The 22,508-nt window shown below is 29.8% G+C and overlaps 10 protein-coding genes and 4 pseudogenes across 14 annotated transcripts, besides 2 other annotated features; 8 read left to right on the top strand and 6 right to left on the bottom strand.

The window, feature by feature from the left end:
- Positions 1–98: 98 nt before the first annotated feature.
- On the top strand, positions 99–2,545 carry TVAGG3_0427060 (uncharacterized protein; the record flags this gene model as incomplete). Its single annotated transcript, XM_001307276.2, has 1 exon — positions 330–2,381. One exon carries the CDS (start codon positions 330–332, stop codon positions 2,379–2,381), a length of 2,052 nt encoding a protein of 683 aa, XP_001307277.1.
- A 58-nt stretch (positions 2,546–2,603) lies between these two features.
- Positions 2,604–3,858, bottom strand: TVAGG3_0427070 (protein kinase protein; the record flags this gene model as incomplete). The annotated part of the gene is made up of 1 exon (XM_001307275.1): positions 2,904–3,842. One exon carries the CDS (start codon positions 3,840–3,842, stop codon positions 2,904–2,906), a length of 939 nt encoding a protein of 312 aa, XP_001307276.1.
- Positions 3,859–4,123: 265 nt separating this feature from the next.
- Positions 4,124–5,724: a mobile genetic element.
- A 1,668-nt stretch (positions 5,725–7,392) lies between these two features.
- Positions 7,393–8,262, top strand: TVAGG3_0427090 (histone serine kinase protein; the record flags this gene model as incomplete). Its single annotated transcript, XM_001307274.1, has 1 exon — positions 7,393–8,262. One exon carries the CDS (start codon positions 7,393–7,395, stop codon positions 8,260–8,262), a length of 870 nt encoding a protein of 289 aa, XP_001307275.1.
- A 567-nt stretch (positions 8,263–8,829) lies between these two features.
- Positions 8,830–22,508: part of a mobile genetic element that runs on past the window's edge.
- Positions 8,953–9,905, top strand: TVAGG3_0427110 (annotated as a pseudogene). Its single transcript has one exon. A coding segment is annotated over exon 1 (953 nt).
- On the top strand, positions 9,955–12,594 carry TVAGG3_0427120 (annotated as a pseudogene). The gene has a single exon. A coding segment is annotated over exon 1 (2,640 nt).
- On the top strand, positions 12,825–13,397 carry TVAGG3_0427130 (DNA/RNA polymerase superfamily; the record flags this gene model as incomplete). The annotated part of the gene is made up of 1 exon (XM_051233664.1): positions 12,825–13,397. One exon carries the CDS (start codon positions 12,825–12,827, stop codon positions 13,395–13,397), a length of 573 nt encoding a protein of 190 aa, XP_051103394.1.
- Positions 13,524–14,062, top strand: TVAGG3_0427140 (uncharacterized protein; the record flags this gene model as incomplete). The annotated part of the gene is made up of 1 exon (XM_051233665.1): positions 13,524–14,062. A coding segment is annotated over one exon (539 nt), but the record flags the coding sequence as incomplete, so codon positions are not given.
- TVAGG3_0427150 (uncharacterized protein) lies at positions 15,073–15,393 on the top strand (the record flags this gene model as incomplete). Its single annotated transcript, XM_001286994.1, has 1 exon — positions 15,073–15,393. One exon carries the CDS (start codon positions 15,073–15,075, stop codon positions 15,391–15,393), a length of 321 nt encoding a protein of 106 aa, XP_001286995.1.
- On the top strand, positions 15,557–15,941 carry TVAGG3_0427160 (KilA, N-terminal/APSES-type HTH, DNA-binding family; the record flags this gene model as incomplete). The annotated part of the gene is made up of 1 exon (XM_051233666.1): positions 15,557–15,941. A coding segment is annotated over one exon (385 nt), but the record flags the coding sequence as incomplete, so codon positions are not given.
- TVAGG3_0427170 (uncharacterized protein) lies at positions 16,675–16,902 on the bottom strand (the record flags this gene model as incomplete). Its single annotated transcript, XM_051233667.1, has 1 exon — positions 16,675–16,902. One exon carries the CDS (start codon positions 16,900–16,902, stop codon positions 16,675–16,677), a length of 228 nt encoding a protein of 75 aa, XP_051103397.1.
- On the bottom strand, positions 18,231–18,983 carry TVAGG3_0427180 (annotated as a pseudogene). The gene has a single exon. A coding segment is annotated over exon 1 (753 nt).
- Positions 19,736–20,800, bottom strand: TVAGG3_0427190 (keratin-associated protein family; the record flags this gene model as incomplete). The annotated part of the gene is made up of 1 exon (XM_051233668.1): positions 19,736–20,800. The coding sequence occupies one exon, from the start codon at positions 20,798–20,800 to the stop codon at positions 19,736–19,738; it is 1,065 nt and encodes a 354-aa protein (XP_051103398.1).
- Positions 20,825–21,315, bottom strand: TVAGG3_0427200 (annotated as a pseudogene). The gene has a single exon. A coding segment is annotated over exon 1 (491 nt).
- Positions 22,031–22,498, bottom strand: TVAGG3_0427210 (uncharacterized protein; the record flags this gene model as incomplete). The annotated part of the gene is made up of 1 exon (XM_051233669.1): positions 22,031–22,498. The coding sequence occupies one exon, from the start codon at positions 22,496–22,498 to the stop codon at positions 22,031–22,033; it is 468 nt and encodes a 155-aa protein (XP_051103399.1).

Here is a 22,508-nt window from a genome sequence, read left to right on the forward strand (position 1 = left end):
GTGTATTAATCTACGTTATTTATGGATATTGGATTCGAAATTTCAAGTAAATTTCGATTGTTTTTAAATATTAAAGGTGAGTTTGCTTATTAAGATTAAATTAGTAATTTGGAAGCAAATTACAAAACTGTACGTTTATTGATTAATTTTTCCAATAAAATTTTTTGATTTATGGGGTCCGACGAAAATTTTTAGGGGATAGTTCAATGTTTTCTTTACTCTTTTCTTTACATTCATCAGAGAATATTTTATTAAACAAATCGCAAACATACAGGCAGAATGTAACTCAGGGTTCTTCTCTAACGTTTGAAGTCCCAGAATGTCGTTTTATGTTTTATGTTTACAATAACTCGGGTTGGAGTTGCGTTGTTTCAATACATGATTCGAATATCAAATTTGCTCCACCTAATCAGCAAGGTTACAATTCAGTTAATCCCCATCCCGCAGTAATAACTTTCAAATTTTATGATGATTTTGAGTTCGGACTGCAAATTATGATAAATGTGACGCTTAAAGAATATTCAATTGTTTCTACTCACACTTCTGATGATTGGATCTCTAGACTTGATCAAATTTACGTATGGCACCCTTTTCACGTTTTGGCAACAGATGATGACAACCAGAAGCATTACGAGATACATAGAGCTCACCAAGAGCCAGATTACTTCTTCGTTTCTATACTAAGTAACTTAGATTCCCATATAATTTCGAAAAATCTTGATACAAGAATGATTTCAACCTCTGGAGTAATTACGAAATTCCCTGTATGCTTAAGATTAAAGCGAGGATCAGCAGGACTTATTTCTATCCCTGTAAATCAAGGAATTTTATGCTTTTTAATTCAAAATCACAAATTTAAATTTTTAAAGGGAACAAATACACTTATACAAATCAAAGAAGGCGAGAAACTCGTTATTTACCATCCTTTGCACGAATTATGCAAAGCTTCAGTAAATTATCTTGTTATTCCGAAAGAAGTTAATTGTACGTCAATTCATTACAACAGACAAGACAAAAGAGTTGTATCTATTGCCGATTATACTGATCCTTGGAGTGTTTCTTCAGTATCTCAAAATGAAATTGGTTCGGTTTGCTTGTTTTACGCGGCCGATGAGCGCCAGAACGTCAGAATCGACTACAAAACCAATGGTTCGGACTATTTTTACTATATCTCCCCTGAAGGAAAACAATTTCTTTCATCGTCGGAAGGAAGTGTCATCAAAACATCATCCATCTTCTTAATTGAACCCAGAAAGGCATTACCTGAAACAACTCTCGCATACTTCATACTCAACGATGAGTCTTTGTCGCTAAAAGGTTCATCAACCATAATTCCATGCAATAAGAACTGGTCGACCAACGAAGCGTTCTCTGCAATTAACAACCCAAGCGAAATTGTTGTCGATAGTTCGTTTATGAGTTTTTCATTTTCATCGACTTTGAAACTTTTCTTCATTTGTCCTCAGTCCCTCTTCAAACTATGGAACTCTACGCCAAGATTACCTTCCGAGCTGAAAGCGACTGTTTATTCGAGCCATAATGAACTTATCAAAGTTTTACCACGAGATGACATAAGTTTCAAATTTGAAGAACAGCCAGGATATATATTAATTGAAGTTAAGACAACAGAGACCATTTACCATTCATTTGTCCTTCAAAACAACACAAATTTCAATTCTCAGAAATTTAAGTGCAATGATTTCATTGTTACCTCTGAATTACAAAGCCACTACTCACTAGGACACAAATTACAGCACGCAAACGCCACTTTCCGCAAAGGATGGAATACTTGTATCTATTACAAGCGAATTGCAGCCCATCAGATCACTATTTCTAATCCATTTACGTCACAGATCAAAATCACGGCCTATAACAATGAAATGTCCGAGATAAACGTAAATGAAGATTTACCGCAAGGATCTACACTTCTCCACATCAAAGTTTTGAATCCTCCGCATGCAGGGTACATCAAAATCATTGATTCCTGTGTCTCCATGTGTAAAGCACTTCACCCGGCCACTCATTTCTTTAATTTGAATTCAGAAGCGAGCCAAGTCGATGTTTTGAGTCTTCCTGAGTTTGTTTCAACGATAAAGTCCAAGAAGAAGATTATTCTGTTTGTTTTCTTGTTCATCGCCCTGTTCCTCATGTTGTTTCTCGCCATCGCTTCGTGGATGATCCACTGCTACATCAATCACAGATTTGGAAGAAGGGATGAATTGAGACTTTTGAGCAGAAACACTTACGACTACGATGCAGACATAAGATACCCTGCTCCTGGATCTATTCCATTCCCTATAGCACCTGCAATGCAGATCGTACAACCTGCTGCATTCCAACCTGTTTATCCTGCTACTTATTACCTTCCTGTAACTTATTAAAATAACTGTTTGTTTTTTTATTTAAACTTGATTTATCATTACTTTTTTTGTTATTTACTTATAAAACATCTCAAACTTTTGAATCACGAAATGTAATATTCATTAGTATCATCACAGATAATTGCAATTCCCTTAAAACTTCGAAATTAGGACTCCCAAAATAAAACTCTTGCGATTATTACGAATCATATAATTGATATGCACACTATATCTATAATATAGTCAAAGTATCTAGCTCTGCGGTTCTTAAAATTCTGAGTTGTGCATGTATTAAACATTTAACAGCCATTTTGAGAAACACTTTATTTAGATAAAGAGCTAAGTTAGATTCATTAAATATTGAATTCACCCTATATTCATGTATATTCAATTGTCAAAATTTTTAAATATTCATATTCATATTTTTATCCATTGTAAGCATTAGACTTGTACTTGTGTTTCCAAACAATAAATATCTTTTAAATTATACTTTTTAACATACAAAACAAAATAATATCTTAAAAACCTTCCAAAAAAGAAAGTTTAATGTCCGGAACCTCTTCTAAATCTTTTTGATATAACAATAGGCTGTAGTTGTTTCAGTGAGCTGTGAACTAACTGTTTCATTATTGGAACTGAGCGTTGAGGGGTAATTCTTGGTCTTGGAATAAGTGGAATAGATGAAGAAGATGTATTAAGGCACTCTAAGAGTTGGTCGGCTGTATATCTTGTAGCTGTATTGATATCAAGAGAGTGTAAAATTAGATTTTTTATTTCATTAGGGCAATGTCTTGGCATTGAAAATGCGCCTGTACAAATGGAAGATATTACTTCTTTAACATTATTTCCCGTGAAAGGAAGCCTTCCAAAAGCCAATGAATATAAAGTTACCCCAAATGACCAAATATCGGACTGGAATTCTGAGTAAGGAAGTTTCTTGAACTGTTCTGGAGCCATAAAAGCTATTGTTCCTCCAAAAATGCAAGATTTTTCATCATTAATATGAAACGATTGCGCAATTCCAAAATCTGCTAATTTGATTCGACCATATTTATCTAGGAATATATTTGATGGTTTAATATCATGGTGAGCTACGTTGTTCTTATGCATATATGATAGTGCACCTAAAATTTGCCTTGCATAGTTAACCAAAATTGCTGGATCTAATGGGCGTGGTATAGATACTTTCTCCTGTAGGCTTCCGTTATGACAATATTCAAGAACAAGAACAAAATCATCACCTTCTTCAAATGCATCAAAAACACCGATAATATTTGGATGGATGAAATTCGAAAGAATATCTAGCTCCTGTTTGTAGACTTCTTTAAATTTTTCTTTGACATCTTGGTCGCCAACATGAATAACTTTACAAACAAAGTCAGTTTGATACTTTGTGCTCCAGCACAGATAGCATCGAGAGTACTTTCCTGAACCAATTTCCGATATCAACTCATACCCATGATTAGCTAAATTCGATTCCATTGTTTGACAATTAAAATTCTTTTAATTCAAATTCTCTTTTTCAATGCTTTGCAAATATACTTTTTGAAAAGACTCGAATAATAATTAAAATAACTGTCTTGAATCCATAATAAAACATAAAAAAAACAATTCTTTCAATAAATTATTGTGAGCAATTATGAAATTTTTTCTAAAAGGTGTAAATTCGAGTTTATCAGAAATTTACTTGAAATGAAATATCAGCATTTTACTTGTAATCGTGCATTAGGTATTATAAAATATGCAAATTATAGCAACGACAATGTTAGAAAAGAAAAGGTACATTCACTATTTTTGACAAAATTTTAAATTTTCATGGGGTTGTAAATCTTATAATAACTAGATGAATAAGGAATGAATCCCAGTATAATGTGCATCATTATATTAAACACTATATGTAAGGCTAATGATTCTATTAACACTTATGAAGATCTATAGTATTTGAGCAGATAAATTTGATAATTTCCAAAACTCTTATATTTCAAAATTAAAGTGTGCGAATGCATTTAAATGAGAGCAAAAAGAGATTGATGCTGTTAAAACTAGGTGTTAATTTGCAATTATTTCGCATCACAAGAACTACCCAGTAAATTCGGCTATCTTTCTTTGCAATTATTCTCCATTATACATATAATATAATGGTTAGGGTTTGAAGAAAAGTTACTAGAGAATTATTGACTTTTGAAATAATGCAGAATTTTACTTGAAGAAATCATTAATTTATGAGTTCCAAATTGCTAAGCATGACGAAGGATCATTAAATTTGCTACAATTAAATACATTTATTGCAGAATTAGGATTTTTGAAATTAAAAGTTTGAAATATTGCCTTTTTGAATAAAAATTTAAATTTTATTATATAATCATGATAATATCTTATAGAAATTAAAAGAAAATATTTTAAACCATTCAAATATTTTGAATGTCTTATCAATTTAAAATATTAAAAGATAGCTTGATTATCATCATTAGTTGTTATCAAAGTTTTCTTCTTTTGACGAACAACAGTAAATGATTTGTTAATTACTTGTCTTCCTTTTTCGCAGCAAAATCGAAAGTTATGATGATAATCTTGCTCTCAATTTTGAAACTCTCTGATTTACAAGTAAGCATTCCTTTGGAAAAGCAGTCCTATTCTGTTTTCAAGATATTTTAAAGCCTACATTTCATACAATGTGCAGATCTATTCGAAATTGCAAGAACTCTCAAGAAAAATGCAGCAGCAAAGAAGATTCCGTAGTTTCTAGCATCAAAAATTTACAACCTTAATACAACAGTTAAAGAGAAGCTCGAAAAGAAAATATTTAACCATAAAGCTGGAAACCATTCGATATCTACTATTGGATCTAATAAAAAGTTAATTATAACATATTTAACATGCTATTTGTTGACTTTGTTCCATTATATTACCATATATATCTTTTTGAAATCTAAAATATTTTTACGATTTTAACCATGTGTTGTTGAAACCATATATCAATCTTAGCTAAAGTATAGTTTATGAGTCTGTCACCATCTAACGTATGAATTTTCAAAATGTCAAATATGTTCATTTTTTCTGTAGATTCAGCCATAATTTCACGTTGTTATACTATTCAACTATTATTTAATATTTTTATCGATTTAAATATATGATGAGATGCTTAGTTCTCCTGGAAATCGATTTTTAATCGCAATTTTAACTTTCCAAAAAAAAATTCAAAAATAAAAATCCCTCTCAATTTTCTAAGTTTTATAACTCGCCAAATCTCTAGCCAAATTTTTTTTGGCCCGTATAAATATTGTTAGGCACTATATAGGGATTCTATTTATCCTATTTTCATCCCATTTTACTGTTATCGCCTAGTGAATGTACCTTTAGAAAAGAGAGTTTTCTCCCACTTATTGTTTATCAAATTTTTATAAAGTTTACAAAAAGTGTTGATTTCAGATAATATTGCCTTTCCAATTAACGTGTGCTAATGTGGAAACCTTGTAGAATAATTCTTCCAACATAAATCTAATAAAGGCTAATTTGTTCGGCAGATTGACGATAAATTTCGCGACTCGTAAAAATTGAAACAAAAAAAAGAGTTATTAATAACAGTGACATTGCTTGAATCTCATTCATTTTGAACATCTGTTTTCTAAGCAACAATGCGGAAAACGCATTCACTTTAGAGTCTAACACACAGATTTTCGAATCTATTCTTCGAAAAAGGACATAAATTGGTCATTATAAGTATGTTTCGCTTATATTAAAAATGTGTTTGCATCGCCTAAATCATTGAGATAAATAAGAGGATTGCAATACTTGAGAAAATACTATGTTTTATCAAGAAAAAAATGATTGGTTCTAGTAATTGAGTTCTTACAATGTGAGGTTTTCAATAAATGGCTGTCAAATCACATATTTTGTGGAAAGCTTTATCAAATGATCTCGTATCTCATAAAATATAAACTCTTGGAAAGTTTTTTGGCCATTATGTAATAATTGATATAACTGAAGACTGATACAATAAAAATTTTTGTTTTTTCTTTTCATATTTATAATAATATTAAGCTTACAAAAAAAGATATACCTTTGGTTTTTCATTAATGTCAATAAGTTACTGTAATTTGCGAATAAGCGGAAACTTTATTAATAAAATTAACCAGGAATCTTTATATATCTAAACGTAAAAGCGAATCAATAGGAAATGGGAAAATTTTCAAAAGTTGTTCGAGGAAAAAAGGATCAATAATACTTCCGTGATCATTGAATTTTTCATAAAATTTTAAGATGGAGTTCGGAAAGAATATTAAACATAAATAAAATGTAAACTAACGTTTTTGAATTTTTCATTACTAGTAATTAGTCACTTGATAACTTGAAATAATTTCCGATTGATATATAAAAAATGTCAATTGAAAATGAATTTTAATTAAAATGTTATATTTTCTAAAACTTAGATTGATAATAACCTGTTGAATAATTTGTTGTATTCCAAAATAAAATAATGGCCAAAATTACTCTTAATCCTCACTTCACAAAATTAATGCAATGATGTTAAATCTTTGAAACAATGATGAAAATTTCTTACTCGAAATTTCAATATGAAATGTGAAAAATTTGTGAAAGATTTGATCTGATAGTACATTACAAATCATATATAAAATTCCAAATTTGGGAGCCAAAAAATAATGTGAAGTTTTGAGAACTTTGAATGATCCGTTATGGATGGTTTTTGTTTTGAATACTTCTCAATTGAAAAATTAAATAAACAATGTTGTATTATATTAATTGCTTCGATTTAGTCTATTTAAATTTTCTCGATTTCAATACTATTCAAAAAATAATTATTTCGAATTTTCACCATACACTGACTTATATTTTAAGTTTAATATACTCCAAAATAAAAAAGAAAAGCTTTAAAACTCAAATTTTTAATCAAATTTCTCCTAATAAATTACATGTCCTTTTAATAATGAATACGATCTATAAAACATCGAATAATTATAAGGTTTATCAAAAAAATAATTTCGATATGGTCTCTCAAAAGTTATTTATCAGCATGGATGAGCTTGAAAAAGAACTGTTTGCAAATGAGGAAATTGAAATCAAGGAACAATTATTCGCTGATAAGTACACTAAAACATATGTAGTAGAATGGAAAAAATGCGACGACCTCTACATTCTCAAAAAAATTAAACTCAACATTTCGCAACAACTCCGAATTGATTCCTTAAAAGCTTTATATCATCCAAATGTAATACATATTTACAGATCATGGGTCATTAAAAAGCATGTGTATTACCTAATTGACTATTGTAAGAAGTCTATGGGAACATTAGTTTCAGAAACTGGTCCATTAGACCCAAAGATGTTTACCATATACTCATTCAATATGCTACAAGCCTTAAAGTTTTGTCACGAAAAAGACGTGAAAAATCTCCGATTAACCCCTTATCGATTTTTCTTAGATAAATATAATAGAATTAGGATGTGCATGTTTTGCCTTGCAGTACAGTCTAATGCTTACACATCTTCTTTTTCAATTTATCCAATAGAAACTACAGATATTGTGACTTTAGGACTTATATTTTATTTTATGGTTACAGGAAAGATACCTGCAGGCTTTAGTTTTGATAGCGTAGAAAATGTGTTTCAAGATCCATCAATCATAGAAAATATTACTTATCCAGCAGACATGCCAAGCGATATTAAGGACTTGATAATGAAATGTTTTGACTTATCAAAAGATAACTCAGTTACGGATTTGTTACAGAATCCAATTTATAAAGCAGTTCCTGCTTTGGAGCGAAACAAAGTTAGAACGCCAAATTCACCACACATATGCCAGTTCAAGCGATTTAGTGATGTTCCTCAGCCAGTGCCTGTTGTATTAAATTATCGCCAGTTTCAGCGCCGTTCCTTAAATTAGATTTGTTTGTAGTAATAAAGTATTGTCTATGTCTATAGTTAAGAAATATCTTAGCGATACTATTTTGTTATCGAAGTAGTAGGATATGACGGGTTGTGTGACTTTTTTTGTAAACGTAAGAATTCATACAATATCGAGCGATTTTGTATCATTTTTTTTAACATATGAAGTAAAAAATGTATGATTCTTACGGTTTTTATTCTTACGTTTTTGAATAAATCAAGATTTAAAAAATTTTCAAAATTGTAAGACATTTACACTCAGCCCATACATAATGAAATAAACACATTTTAAAAAATTAACATTAATTTTAAAATAATTTATTTTTCATCTTTTATAAAAGAAGCTATATATAGATGATGTCAGATATTCCGCGATTAATTAAACATTGTTTAAATCCTGAATGGAATCAATGGAGTCATAATCAAAGACCTCATAAACGAGTAAAAGATTCACTACCATAATGAAATAAAAAATAAACTTTAAACATTCATGTCTTACATTTTTGAATAATTTATTTTTATTTTGTATGAAATGAGCGTCAAAACTAACAACGTTAAAAAATTAGGATTCACAAATGAGGAAATAAAGGATATATTAGAGGAGGCGGGTTATGAGGTTGATAAATATTATTTAAGAAATTGTCAAAAATTCGCGGAGTTTTTAAATGAGTTTGATTATGATGGAAAAATGAATAAAGATGATGTTATAAATTTCTTATATCCCACATCTAAAGAAGAAAAACCTAAAGAACCTGATGTTTTCCCTGAATATTATGAAGAACGGATTAAAGATGATGATGAATACAATGAAATTGAAAAACTGGAAAAAATAAGAGATGAAATAGATGAAAAAATTAAGGAATTAAGAGAAGTTGAAAAATATAATGAAAATGAAGTAGAGGGTTTAATGAATATCCCAGCTTCAGAATCAGCAGTTCAGAAATCTCATGAAGAAAGATATAAAAATTATGTCTCAGAATCAACACAAAATTTATTAGATGGCGAAATAGATGAAACACTTTCAGAAGAAGGTACTAAATTTATTCGTAAACATAAGTTACAATTTATTGATAATGAAAAATACCCTTGTATCTTACTTTCACCCCCTCTCGATTCTGAGAAATTCAAAAAAGCTCTTAAAAATGTGACATATGCAACTAATACGATTAAGAAAGAAGATCATGATATTTACACAAATATTATTTAAATAAATGCACAGGTGTTGATAAAGTTTTTGATTTATTAGATAAAATATCAAAAGAAACCATTGGAACATATAAAATTTTGTGTGATTGTGGTTTCATTATTGAAGATACTAATAATGTTTCATATGAAAGAACAGCACCGAAGGAAGATGAAGTGGAAAGGTCTATACCATTCGTTATTAAGAATATAAAAGATATGAAAACTTATAAACATTATATTTATTCATTTATTTCAGAAAAAATGGAAGCAACCCATAAAACATCTTCTCATCATTTTATAGCTATTCATACATTCCTTTTCAAAGTTGTGAAATTAAATAAGACAGGAATTAGATTTAATGTGTCAGGGTACGCATTCTTGAGTAAATTAAAATGTATTCGTCACGTCGCAGATGATAAAAATTTATGTGTTCTTAATTCATTTTATGGGCTTTAAAAAATAAACTTTATTTTTTTTTTTTTTTTAATTTTTTATTCTTACATAAATGAACAAAAACGGAACAGCTAAAATGAATGATAATCAAATTAGAGCAGAAGGTAGAAGGTTATTTAAACGCTTCTATAACATTCCTGATGGTGTTAATCCTAAAACTCGTAGAAGCTATTTAAATGAAGCAATAGATGCATATGAAGGGTTTGACATTTCATCAGAAAGTGAGAGATTAGCGAGAATGTTAAATGTTAATATTGATTTCTATTATTGTGATCCTCAACCAGAAGACGTGGACATAAATAAGGTAGACTTTCCATTAGTGGAATCAATAATGATAGATCCAGAATTTGAAACAGTAAATATTTTATTAACACAGAGTCCATGTGGAAAACTTCACGCTGACAGAATAACAGACGTTGAAGCACTCACCGGCAATAAAGTTTGTCCATATTGTAAAGAAGAAGTTTATTCTATCCGTGATGACCCAGAAAGGAAAAACCAAAGAAGATTTTTAAAGCATTGTGAGAAATGTAAAGAAAATAATGGAAGATTAATTCAAGACGTTCAGTTGCAAAAGACACAGCAACCATATGCACCACATATTACGAAACAGAAGATATATCAGTGGTTATTAGCTCACAATTTGCAGAAATATTATAAACCAACAAGATATTATATTACTTTTGACTTCGAAACATTAGAGACTAAAGAAGAATTACAACTTTCTGAGTGTGCAACTTTGAACGCTTACTTAAAACCATTCATGGTATCATCAACGGTTAAATTAAATGATAAAACGTATACGAGGAATTTTTGCTTAACTTCGAGTGATTCTTTTATTTCTGATTGGATTGAGTTTTTATTTTCAACCTGTTCATTAGTTGCTAAATCAAATATTGAACAATATGAAGAATTAATGAAGTCTCATACATTAAATGAAAAACAGAAGGAAGCATTTAAAGAACTTCTAGATGAGGAATTCAATAAAGTGAATATCATAGGTTTTAATTCGGGAAAGTTTGATTTAAATTTAATTCTTCGTGATTTAAACACTGCAAAATGGAAAATAAAATCAATGCTGGGTTCATCTTCACAATTTAAGCAAATCATTGTAAAGAAAACAAACGTTCCATATGAATTGAGATTTATTGACATCAGAAATTATATAGCGGGTGGAACATTAGACCAATTCACTCAAGATTTCGGAAATAATAAAACACGTGTTAAATCCTTTTTCCCTTATCAATTCATCACGTGGGAGAATTACGAAGAAGAATTATATAAAGTGGAACCATTCACTCAAGATTCATTTTATTCAGCATTAACTCAAGAAACTATATCAGATAGTGATTATCAAATATATCTCAATGATGCTAAAAATTTTAAGAATAGATTAGAATATTTTATTCATTATTGCAATAAAGATGTTGAAATTATGATAGAACCAATTGAAAAATTATCGAAGAAACATTTGTTTATAAAATTGACATGCTTCATAATCTTTCTTTTCATCGAATGCTTCAATGATTCGTTACGCTTTAGCATATAAAGACTTTAATCCTAATGAAAAATATCCTGAGGAAGAGATAGAATCAAGTTTTGAATTAACGAAAAAGTATTGGAAAATAAAATTGAATCATATAAGAAACAAGATGAAAAAGCAGAAAGGGATACTAAAAATAATGTTTCAATGGATGATTTTCAATACTATCACGATTTAATCCTTTCATCTAAATGCAAAATGTGTGGTAAAGCGTTTACATATGCAAATAAACCAACATTGGATAGAATCGATAATGAAAAACCACATACTAAAGAAAATTGTCAGTTAATGTGTTGTTATTGCAATGTCGTAAAATCAAATAAAGATGAAGATGTTCAACGTTTAAGAATCAATTTAAGAAATTATGCATTAAAAAATAATTTACCAATGACTTTAGATTCAGTTGAAGCTTATCACATTCTCCGTAATGGAATTACTGTGGTTTATCAAATGTTCAACATAGAGTAAATCTTAAAGGAATCACGCACATTAATAAACTTTCATATAATCCAGAAACTAAAACTGTATCAAATGAGGACACCACCAACATTATGACTCATTTCGTTGGTGTTGATTTTAATTCATTATATCCTTCATCATTTTCATCTAATCCTCATGATTTCATTCAATATACTGACCATAAAATGTATATGCCGGGAAGATTGAATGGTGTTATCATTTGTGATACAGCAACAAAGAAAGCAAAAGCATTGGGAATAATTAAGAAGAAAAATACTTTATTCGTGGCTGAAGTAAAGGGTCACATTGATGAAAAATACATTAATGATTACATAAACTTTTTACCGATAATAAGAAACTTAGATATTATCACAGATGAAAAAACAATTGGCAGTTTTATGTATAATTACATGAAATCAAACAATCTACCAGTTGACCAGAAACAGAGGAAATTAACTCAGTTAGCATCAACACACAACCAATATCAACCATTTTCTTCTTATTATCTATGGTATCTAATAGACAGATTTCATTTTATCATTGATGACATTCAATCAATTTTAACATTTACTAAAAACACTTGTTTTAATGAATTTGCGAACGAATTTATGAACGAAAGACAAAAGGCTGAATTAGAAGGAAATAAAGGAAAAAGTTTATTTTGCAAGATTTCGCTTAATGGATCATATGGTTACGATGCAATGAATACACAAAATTACGCAAAGACTAAAATAATGAATGCACAGAAGGCACGCGTTGCATGTATGTCAAATAAGTTTAAAAACATAAGAGAAATAGGTGAGGATACATATCAAGTGATGCTTAAAGATAGATTTTATAGATGTGATACATGTTTACAAGAGGCATTCTTCACTTTAGATAATGCTAAATACTGGTATTTGGTTTTCATTTATGATTTTATGTATAAATGCATGAATGTTAATCGTTTTCATTTCATTGAAGGTGATACTGATTCATCTTATTGGGCAATCGCTGGCGACCCAAATCTTCCTAACACTCAAGCATTTCAAGCAATTGTTACCGATAAACAATTTTATGATAAAAACATTTTCAAATTCGCACCATTTGATTTCTTCTGTTTTGATGAGAAATTTAAACCTAAATTAAAGAATAAAGCTGAAGAAAAAGCACATGAGAAGAAATTATTGGGTTTAGCAATTGAGAAACAAGGTGATAACATGGTTGCTTTATGTCCTAAGTGTTATACATCATTCAACGGTTCAATTGATGGAAGTGATTTTAAAAAGATTGCACAAAAAATGAAAGGTGTTAGTTTACGACAAAATAAACAATTAACACCCAAAAATTATTTGGATATAATAAATGATAAATTGATATTTGATGGTCAGAATATTAATTTACAACTTAAAAACGGGTCAATGACTCGCTTAACAATTGGTAAGACTGCATTAACAGGAGCACACACTAAGGCTGTATGTTGTGAAAATGGATGTTGTATGCCATTTATTTAATACAATTTAAAATTTTATTTTTAATGAAATGCCACAGAAGAGACAAAAGGAACCGTTAATGATGGCTTTGATACTATGATTCAAAGAGGCGGGCACCCTTAAAACATTTATTTTATTTTTATATAAATGGATAACACAGATTTAAAAAATTTAATTGATGATTTAGTACTTAATCAAAATTTTCTTAATTATTATGAATTAAAATCATATCTCCAAAAATATGATAACAGTATAACGGGTGATGATATGGATTATTATTATCCATATTATAAAAATGAAATTTTGAAATATCATAATAAAATAATTTCTGAAATTAAAGACAAAATTAAAAATAATGAATATTCAAAGGGAAAAACTAAATCACAACTTAAACAGTTGAAAGATTTCAAAAATAAAGTATTAACAGAAGAAGATATTGATGAATTATATAATTTATATAATCCTGAGCCGCAAAAGCCAAAGGAACAAAAGCCAAAAGTGCAAAACACCCAGGTCCTTCAGACCATAAATGAAGCACAAGCTTTAATTTATGATTCATTAGTTAAACCATATTCAGCCCGACTTTTAAATGAAGATCAACTTTTGGAATTCATCCTTCAACATAAACTCGAAGCGGGAAAGTATATCAAACCTTTATATACAGCATATTTAAAACAAATGAATAGAATACATCCAGAATTAATGAAGGGGGGAATGAATTCCAAAACTTCATCATCCAAAATCAAAGCAGATAAAATTAAACCACTTGCAACACCAAAACCTCCAACGACAGTACCGCCTCCTCCTTCAGTTAATCCTTCATCATTCACTTTATTATATCCATTTCAAACATTAAAGAAGCAAAAAGATTTTAAAAAGGATTTCAAGATATTAAATAACCAATTGACCCGAAAATTCAACCGTTAAAGGAAAAATTTAGTCGACCTTCATTTGCACCATATCCATATTCATACGAAATCGATCATCTGGAATATTCAAAAGGAAACGTTACTTATTTATTTGCCATTAACATTAACACTAGATATTTATATTGCATTCCGGTGAAAGGGAAAACAGAACAGGAAACAAGAAGAGCTATACAATACTTACTAGATCATGAAAGAGTAGATAATATCAGGGGTGATGGTGATAAAGGATTTCAGGCAACTATGACTCATTATTTCCACAAATTAATTTTTTTCTTTTCATCCTCTCCATATACGTTTCATAATAAAATAGTTGATGCGGTAATGAGAACTCTTAGAGATGCGTTAGGGGTTAACGGTCAGATATACTGGGATGGAAATCATGACTCCATCATACAGCAGTTAGTATATTATACAATAATACATGGCATAGAACATAAACATGAAACCAGTGGAAATGAAAAATGATATTTCAAAAGAATGGGAATATATTAGAAAGCAAATGGAAAGGTTGAATGATGTTAAACGTGAACAAATTAATTCGGGGCTCATGAATTTTAAACAAGGGGATAAAGTTTTTCATCTCGATTATGGAAAAACTGATAAATCAATGACAAAAAGAAGACGAAGATTTGACACAATAGCTGAATTTGTTAGATATATTAACGGCAATGCATTAGTTGAAGTTGACAATAAATTAATAGAAATTCCAATTTATTTTATTACTCCATTATATTTAAATAATATTTAATTTTTTTATTTCGTAAGAAATGAGTGACAACAAAGCAGTCAAGAGTCCTGATTTAATTAAGATTCAGAGTCCTGACGATGAATATAAAAAGAAACTAAACAGAATTAAATCAAAAATATGCTATTACAAAAAGAAGCCACAATGCGGTGGGGTTGATGCCTATAAAACTAAAGTAATTGAAAACGATAAAGAGAAGAAGGAAATAATTGAAAAGTTAGAAACTTACCGTTCAATCCTTAAACTGAGTGAAGCAAAAATAAAAGAATTTAATAGAATAAATAAATTGATTGGAAGAGATGAATTTAATAAAGATGAATTTTTAAACTCTATCCAAATTTAATTTTTTCAGTGCTACCATGTTACCATGTGCTACCAGGTCATTTAACTTCTTTTAAAAATGATGACAACATGACATTTTGACAACAACATAGGAAATATGATGCAGTCCAAAAATAACGTTAGTTTTATTTTTTCAACTTTTTATTTTGTATGTAAGAACAGAAATGTCAGTCGAAGCAAAAACATTCACGAACAAATCTAATGGTGAAACATTCACAAAAGGCACTTATAATGGTATTGAAGTCTTACGTAGAGACAAGGATGGTTACATTAATGCAACAAATATGTGCCAACAGTTTAGGAAAGACTTTAGAAAGTTGTTGGAAAATAAGTCCTGGGAAGAGTATTATAAGGCATTTTGTGAAGAATATAGCAACCGCCGGAATTCAGACGGTTGCTTTTTATACAAAATTCATGCAGGAATTCCTGATGAAATCAAACAGGTTAGAGGAACGTATGTAGACCCAAGACTTATAAACTATATAGCAATGTGGGCTTCTCCAAAATATTGCATAGCAGTTGGAAAAATTATGGACTCCATAGACAAGAAAGTTCATGAGAAATTAGATGAAGAAGAACTCGAAGATACAGTAGAGAATGCAAAACATTTGTTTGAAGAAGAAGTTAGAAAAATGTGCAAAAAACAATTAGAACATGAACGTGAGATATATTATGGTTATAGAGATTCTCCATACGAACTAGACCAATGGGAACAAGAAGATTTAAAGAGAGAATTTAGAGAATATGAACTCGCTAAGATAGCATTAGAAACTGCAGAAAAGAAGTTAAAAGTTTGGGGTCGTTTTGTAAAAAAATATTGTGAGTAAATGAACCATTTATTTTTGCCATAAACGACCAAAAATATATTTTATCGTTAATGGTTTCAGGTTATTCAATAATTAATTATTTTTGAAGAACTGAAGGTGTTACCATGTTACCATGTGCTACCAGGTCATTTAACTTCTTTTAAAAATGATGACAACATGACATTTTGACAACAACACAGGAGGAAGGTATTTATGAATTATTTTTGAAGAACTGAAGGTGCTACCATGTTACCATGTGCTACCAGGTCATTTAACTTCTTTTAAAAATGATGACAACATGACATTTTGACAACAACACAGGAGGAAGGTATTTATGAATTATTTTTGAAGAACTGAAGGTGTTACCATGTTACCATGTGCTACCAGGTCATTTAACTTCTTTTAAAAATGATGACAACATGACATTTTGACAACAACACAGGAGGATTAATGCAAAAATAAATTCAAATCATACTTTATAAAGCTTCATTTACGGGTATTTCATCGTCAGTAAATGAATCCTCATTATCGTTTGGTTCAACCTGTTTATATAATCCTTTCATTTCTTCTTTCAAAACATAACACCATGTTTGTTTACCGTCTATTCTTCTATGTTTCCTATCACATTTATCCTTAATACTCATTTGGAAATTCTTGTCTTTCATGTCTGATGGTTTGCAGAATAGAGCATTTTCACACGTCATACCTGCACACAATTCATCATAATGTGTATTTATCCATACATCTAAAGGATTTGTTGATAACTCGATTAAATCTTGTTTGGCTTCAGTCATCGGAATGATTCGTACATTAAATGATGAAAGGTCATATTGCATAAAATACGTTAGTAAATTATCATAAAATTCCTTTGTGCATGAATTCATTAAATTCTTGAAGTAATCAAATTGACCCTTGAATTTACCATTAACTCTTAAAACTACGTATCTTCTGTCTCCAACTTCAATTTTGACAGGGTAGACGTTGTTAGTTACGAAAATGAAATTGGCAACATTCTGAGCAGTTCTTCTGGGTTGATTCTTTTCATTAATTCTAATCTCATTATCCGTAATAATTGATTTCAAAGCGTTGAAGTTTGCGAGTCTGTCTTCACCTACATTCTTGAGTTCATTAAGTACAAGAAACATTTTATTCTCAACTACTGAATTGAAATTACCCGTTAGCTCACTTATTTCAGTAATGTTTTTACATGAAAACCGGCGAGAAGTTCAGAAATAATGTCTGTAAATCTGTTTTTACCTGTTCCCTGAAGTCCTTTCAAAATAATTGCTGTTTCATTCTTGATTCCAGGATGTTGAATCATTGATGCAATCCAGCTGAGAAGGTATTTATACACTTCATCGTTATTATCACAAATGGCTTCTTTAATGAAATTCATAAACATCTCAATTTTTGAGTAATCAAGCTTTTCGAGAATGTTGTATTTATAACCCTGAAACGTTGAGAAACATCTGGAGAATCAGATTTAAAGCAAACACCCTTAACAGTTAATGAAGACAATTGATTTAGTAGTACGTCCCATGCTGTTATTGTTTTACCTTCTTCTTTAAATAATTTAATCATTTTAAGTGACTCTTTCATGTTTGATTGAAGAACGAATGATATTTGATTCATTTTGTCGTGGATATTATAGTCCTTTTGAATGAAATATTTATTTCCACAATCTACAAAACGGATTACACATGATAAATCCTCAATTACTTCAGAACTGTTTTTATACTGATGATTTTCAGCCTTGCGTCTAATATCTGTTATCAAAAACGAGTCATCAAGTTTGATATCAAATGTTATTTTTGGCTTACGTAATAAAGGCAAAACATATTCATCATAATATTCCTTTTGATATAGTTTTAGAATCTTTACCAAAACAAATGGAGAAGTCATTAAATGTGCATATCTACCACGTGCTTTTTCAAAATTATTTTTTGCATTTTCAGTTAAACTGCAGAAGTTATAAACGTTATCGTATGCTTCATTAATCAAATGATTAGGTAACGAATTAATAGCTTGAAACAGTGTGAATAATGTAACTTCTTTTTTAAATTCATGTTTCCACCGTCATTATGTACTTCAAAATCACAGATGCCATCAACTATGCTCTGGGCAAGTTTATCGTCAATGTTTACATCTTTGTTTTCATTCATAATAGTCTTTATTTCTTCGTTCTTCTGTTCAACTCTTACCTTAATATTCAATCATTTAATATATCATTCACTGTTCTAGTTAATGTTGAATCATAACTTCCACGAATGAATGAGTATGTATTGATTGGTTCTGTTGCATTCTTTCGAACTCTTGAATCAGCCATAACCACTAAAGAACGCTTTGAATCATCCATAGAAGTCATGATATCAATATCATAATCATTGCAGGAATAACATTTAATCATTCTGTTCGAAACTGCATAGAAGAAATTAGTGTTGCAATAAATGTGAAGACCTCCTGAAGCGGTTTTAACGATAACATCTTTATCCGAAAGTTTTGATAAAATATCTTTTCTAACTGTTTCTTTAAGTTCATCATTGTACGATTTATTGATATCAACATCTATAATCGTTAAATTTGATATTTTATTTACTAATAAAGCCATACCAGTTTTCCTTCCTCTTCCTCCATCATGTTTGAGGTAGTTATGTAAATCAATCTTGTTTTCACCAATTCTTTTGTTGAGGGTTTTAGTTTCTGCCACAACTAATTCCTCAGCTAATGAATCAATAACTTTTTCATCAGAAACGATATAGTTGCTGTTGTTGTTTGTTGCTGTCATTTATATAGGAATAAAAAAATAAAAATAGTTTTAAAACTAACTTTATTTTTGGACTGCATCATATTTCCTGTGTTGTTGTCAAAATGTCATGTTGTCATCATTTTTAAAAGAAGTTAAATGACCTGGTAGCACATGGTAACATGGTAGCACCTTCAGTTCTTCAAAAATAATTAATTATTGAATAACCTGAAACCATTAACGTAAACATTAACGATAAAATATATTTCCTATGTTGTTGTCAAAATGTCATGTTGTCATCATTTTTAAAAGAAGTTAAATGACCTGGTGACCTGGTGACACCTTCAGTTCTTCAAAAATAATTAATTATTGAATAACCTAAAAACCATTAACGTAAACATTAACGTAAACATGAGACTTTGTCACCGGACTCTTTGAGTCACTTAACGTAAACATTTATTTCCCCGACTGTTGTCAAAATGTCATGTTGTCATCATTTTTAAAAGAAGTTAAATGACCTGGTGACCTGGTGACCTGGTGACACCTTCAGTTCTTCAAAAATAATTAATTATTGAATAACCTAAAAACCATTAACGTAAACATGAGACTTTGTCACCGGACTCTTTGAGTCACTTAACGTAAACATTATTTCTGCAGTTCATCCATTACTTCATTACCTAATTAATTACAGACATAAAATATATTTAGTTCATTCGGTAAGCCTAAACCCTTTGGGTCAAGTCTCAAGCACATTCAATGAACGCGGTAAGCCTGCAAAGTAGGCTCAAGCACATTCAATGAACGCGGTACCATGCGAATACAGTCACAAATGGTGGCATGTAATCTTTACCCGAGCCTGTTGGATTTGTTGTGAAAGTGTGTGAATGATTACCTGCGGTTCCACAGAAAATACATGTGCTTGAATCTACTGGGTCAGTTGTGATATCATATCTATTCATTCCCCATCTATCCGAACCCGCTGCAAGATTTGTATAACCTCTTTTTGTTATTGAATGTGAATGATTACCTGTTGTGTTTGTAGTTCCTGTATGAGTGTGCGGTGGAAGGTTTGCTTCTTTAATTTTCTTCGAACCTCCTGTTTGCTTTGAATATCTAGCACAGTATAAGAATTTATCTACAATCTGCTTCCACATACCAAAACCTAAAACTGTTGATGGATTTGTTGAGTTCATTGATGTATAAATAGAACCAACAGGATATAATGTTTGAAGTATTTCATTTTTCATGCTTGTAATCACATCATTTACTTCCGACTTCTTTGCATAATTTTCATCAACATATGTTTTATCTGCTTTAAGGTCTAAACATCCTGAAACCCATTCTGTATCAGCTTTAACTTTAAAAGTCTCAAATGTCCATTCATGATACCATTCAACCTTTTCTTTAATTTCATTATCTTTTTCATCAACATAAACCAAATTTGCCTTCTTATTTAACTCACTATCCACATATTCCTTATCGCCCTTCTTCATTATGTCATTTAGGAAACCTTCTATGAATTCCTCATTTAAATTAAATCTTCCAATCTTCAAAACTTTAGGAAATGCATTTAATGCGTAATATCTCTGTTCTTCTGGTGGAATTGATGTTATATCATCCGTTATTCCTTTTATTTTTGAATTCATAAATAAAATTTCTTTTATATTTGATATCACTGCACCACCTTTGCAAACGAATTCGAAATGTTCATTTTTCAATACTATCTCCAAATCTCCATATTTCAACCTTTGCGTTTGTTCTGCCGTCTTTGAATTATATGCATATATGGCGTATGTAATGGTCTGAGGGACCTGGGTGTTTTGTGCCTTAAGTTGCTGTGGTTGCTGTTGTTTAATCATTTATTATGATTTAAAAATAAATATTTAATCTGTTATCTCATCAGCTATTTTTTCTATTTGAAATTGCCATAATATTTCATTCATAAATTCTAAATCACAATCAAATAGGTCAGTTATTCTAAATTTAATATTTGATAAATCTTTTGAATGAAGAATAAATGAATTCCCGGATAATTGAAACGGATATGATAAAGAAAATGTGTTTAAGTTGATGGATAAAATGTTTTGTATTGATGGGTAAGAGTTAGGGTCTAATGTTTGATGTGAAAATCTCATTGGGGTATTAACTTTATCACATTTGATTAAAATGAAATTGGAACCAGTGTCAGAATACAAAACATCCCCAACATCTTTTTCAAAATTTAATATTCCCAACAATGAACGAAGATGAGGAGTACAAAATTTAATTTTCAGCGGAAATTTAATAAGGTTATTTATTTCATCAAGTTCAAAAAGTTTATCAGGTTTTGATTTAAAATTTTCTTCATACCATACGATAAATGATTCATTTAAATAACTTAAAATCATGTTAATATCCCATTTCGCTATCACATTATTTATATACATATCATACGTTTTTTCAAGGTCATCTTTAATAAATGATATATAATCTGAAGGGTCTAAAAGAATGGGATTAAATTTACCACTCACAGAAACGAGAGTAACATTATAAATTCCGCTAACTGTTAAATTTAATTCACAGCTATTATTCGAAATAATATTGATAATTGACATTTTTATTACGATTAAAAATATGGTAAAGCGTTATTTTCCAGTGATAAATAAAACTAGAATAAGATTACCTCAAGAATTCATAAATTCAACGAATAAGAAATTCATTCATGTTATAAATTTTAGTGTTTTCAGAAAATATGAGTCAATGTCATATTCATCAACAGGTTATATTTCACTTCATTCAAATTTAGTTCAATCAAACCCATATAATGACCATTTCATAAGATTTTCAGATGGTATTAAAAATGTAATTGATAGATTAAAATATGAACAGATTGACAATATCGAATTTTTGGAATTTTGGTTTAAATATCCCGATGGAAAAAAGATTGAAGTTAAAGATAAAGCTGATACTATAACAAAAACAATTACAATGACCGATCCGGATAGTGGGGAACAAAAAGAAATAAAACAAACGATAGAAACTGGTGAAAGGTCAATTATTATTGATTATGATTCAAAGGATTATTATTCGATAATGTTAATGCTTGAATATTAAATAGCCTTAACAAAGAATTTTTCAAGTGATATTTTATATTCATCAACTATTTTATTATAAATATCATTATATGTTAAATGAAGTTCAGTTGTTGTTCCGTTCTTTGATATCTTAATTGTGCTAATATCCTTTATAGGATTTATTTTTGCAACTGTTCCGCAGCATGAAACCTCATCATCTATGAAAAATTGAATCTTAACGTCTGAATCTTGAACATCACAAAGAATGGCGATAATGTGAATTAATGATTCATAAGGTAAAATAATTAAACCGGATTGGTCAATTAAATTTATTATTGAATCATAATTATTAATTATTATATCACGGTAAATTTTCATTAATTCAGAATTAATGTCTATTTTATATGGGTTCTCGATGTTTGATGAAAGAGGTGGGGTATGTTGGATAAGTGGGAATTTCAACAGGTTCTTTACCGGGTTCAGATAAAATGATTGGGTCTCCATCTTCTTTATT

Source organism: Trichomonas vaginalis, chromosome V, assembly GCF_026262505.1.
Source record: "Trichomonas vaginalis G3 chromosome V, whole genome shotgun sequence".
Classification (NCBI taxonomy): Eukaryota; Parabasalia; order Trichomonadida; family Trichomonadidae; genus Trichomonas; species Trichomonas vaginalis.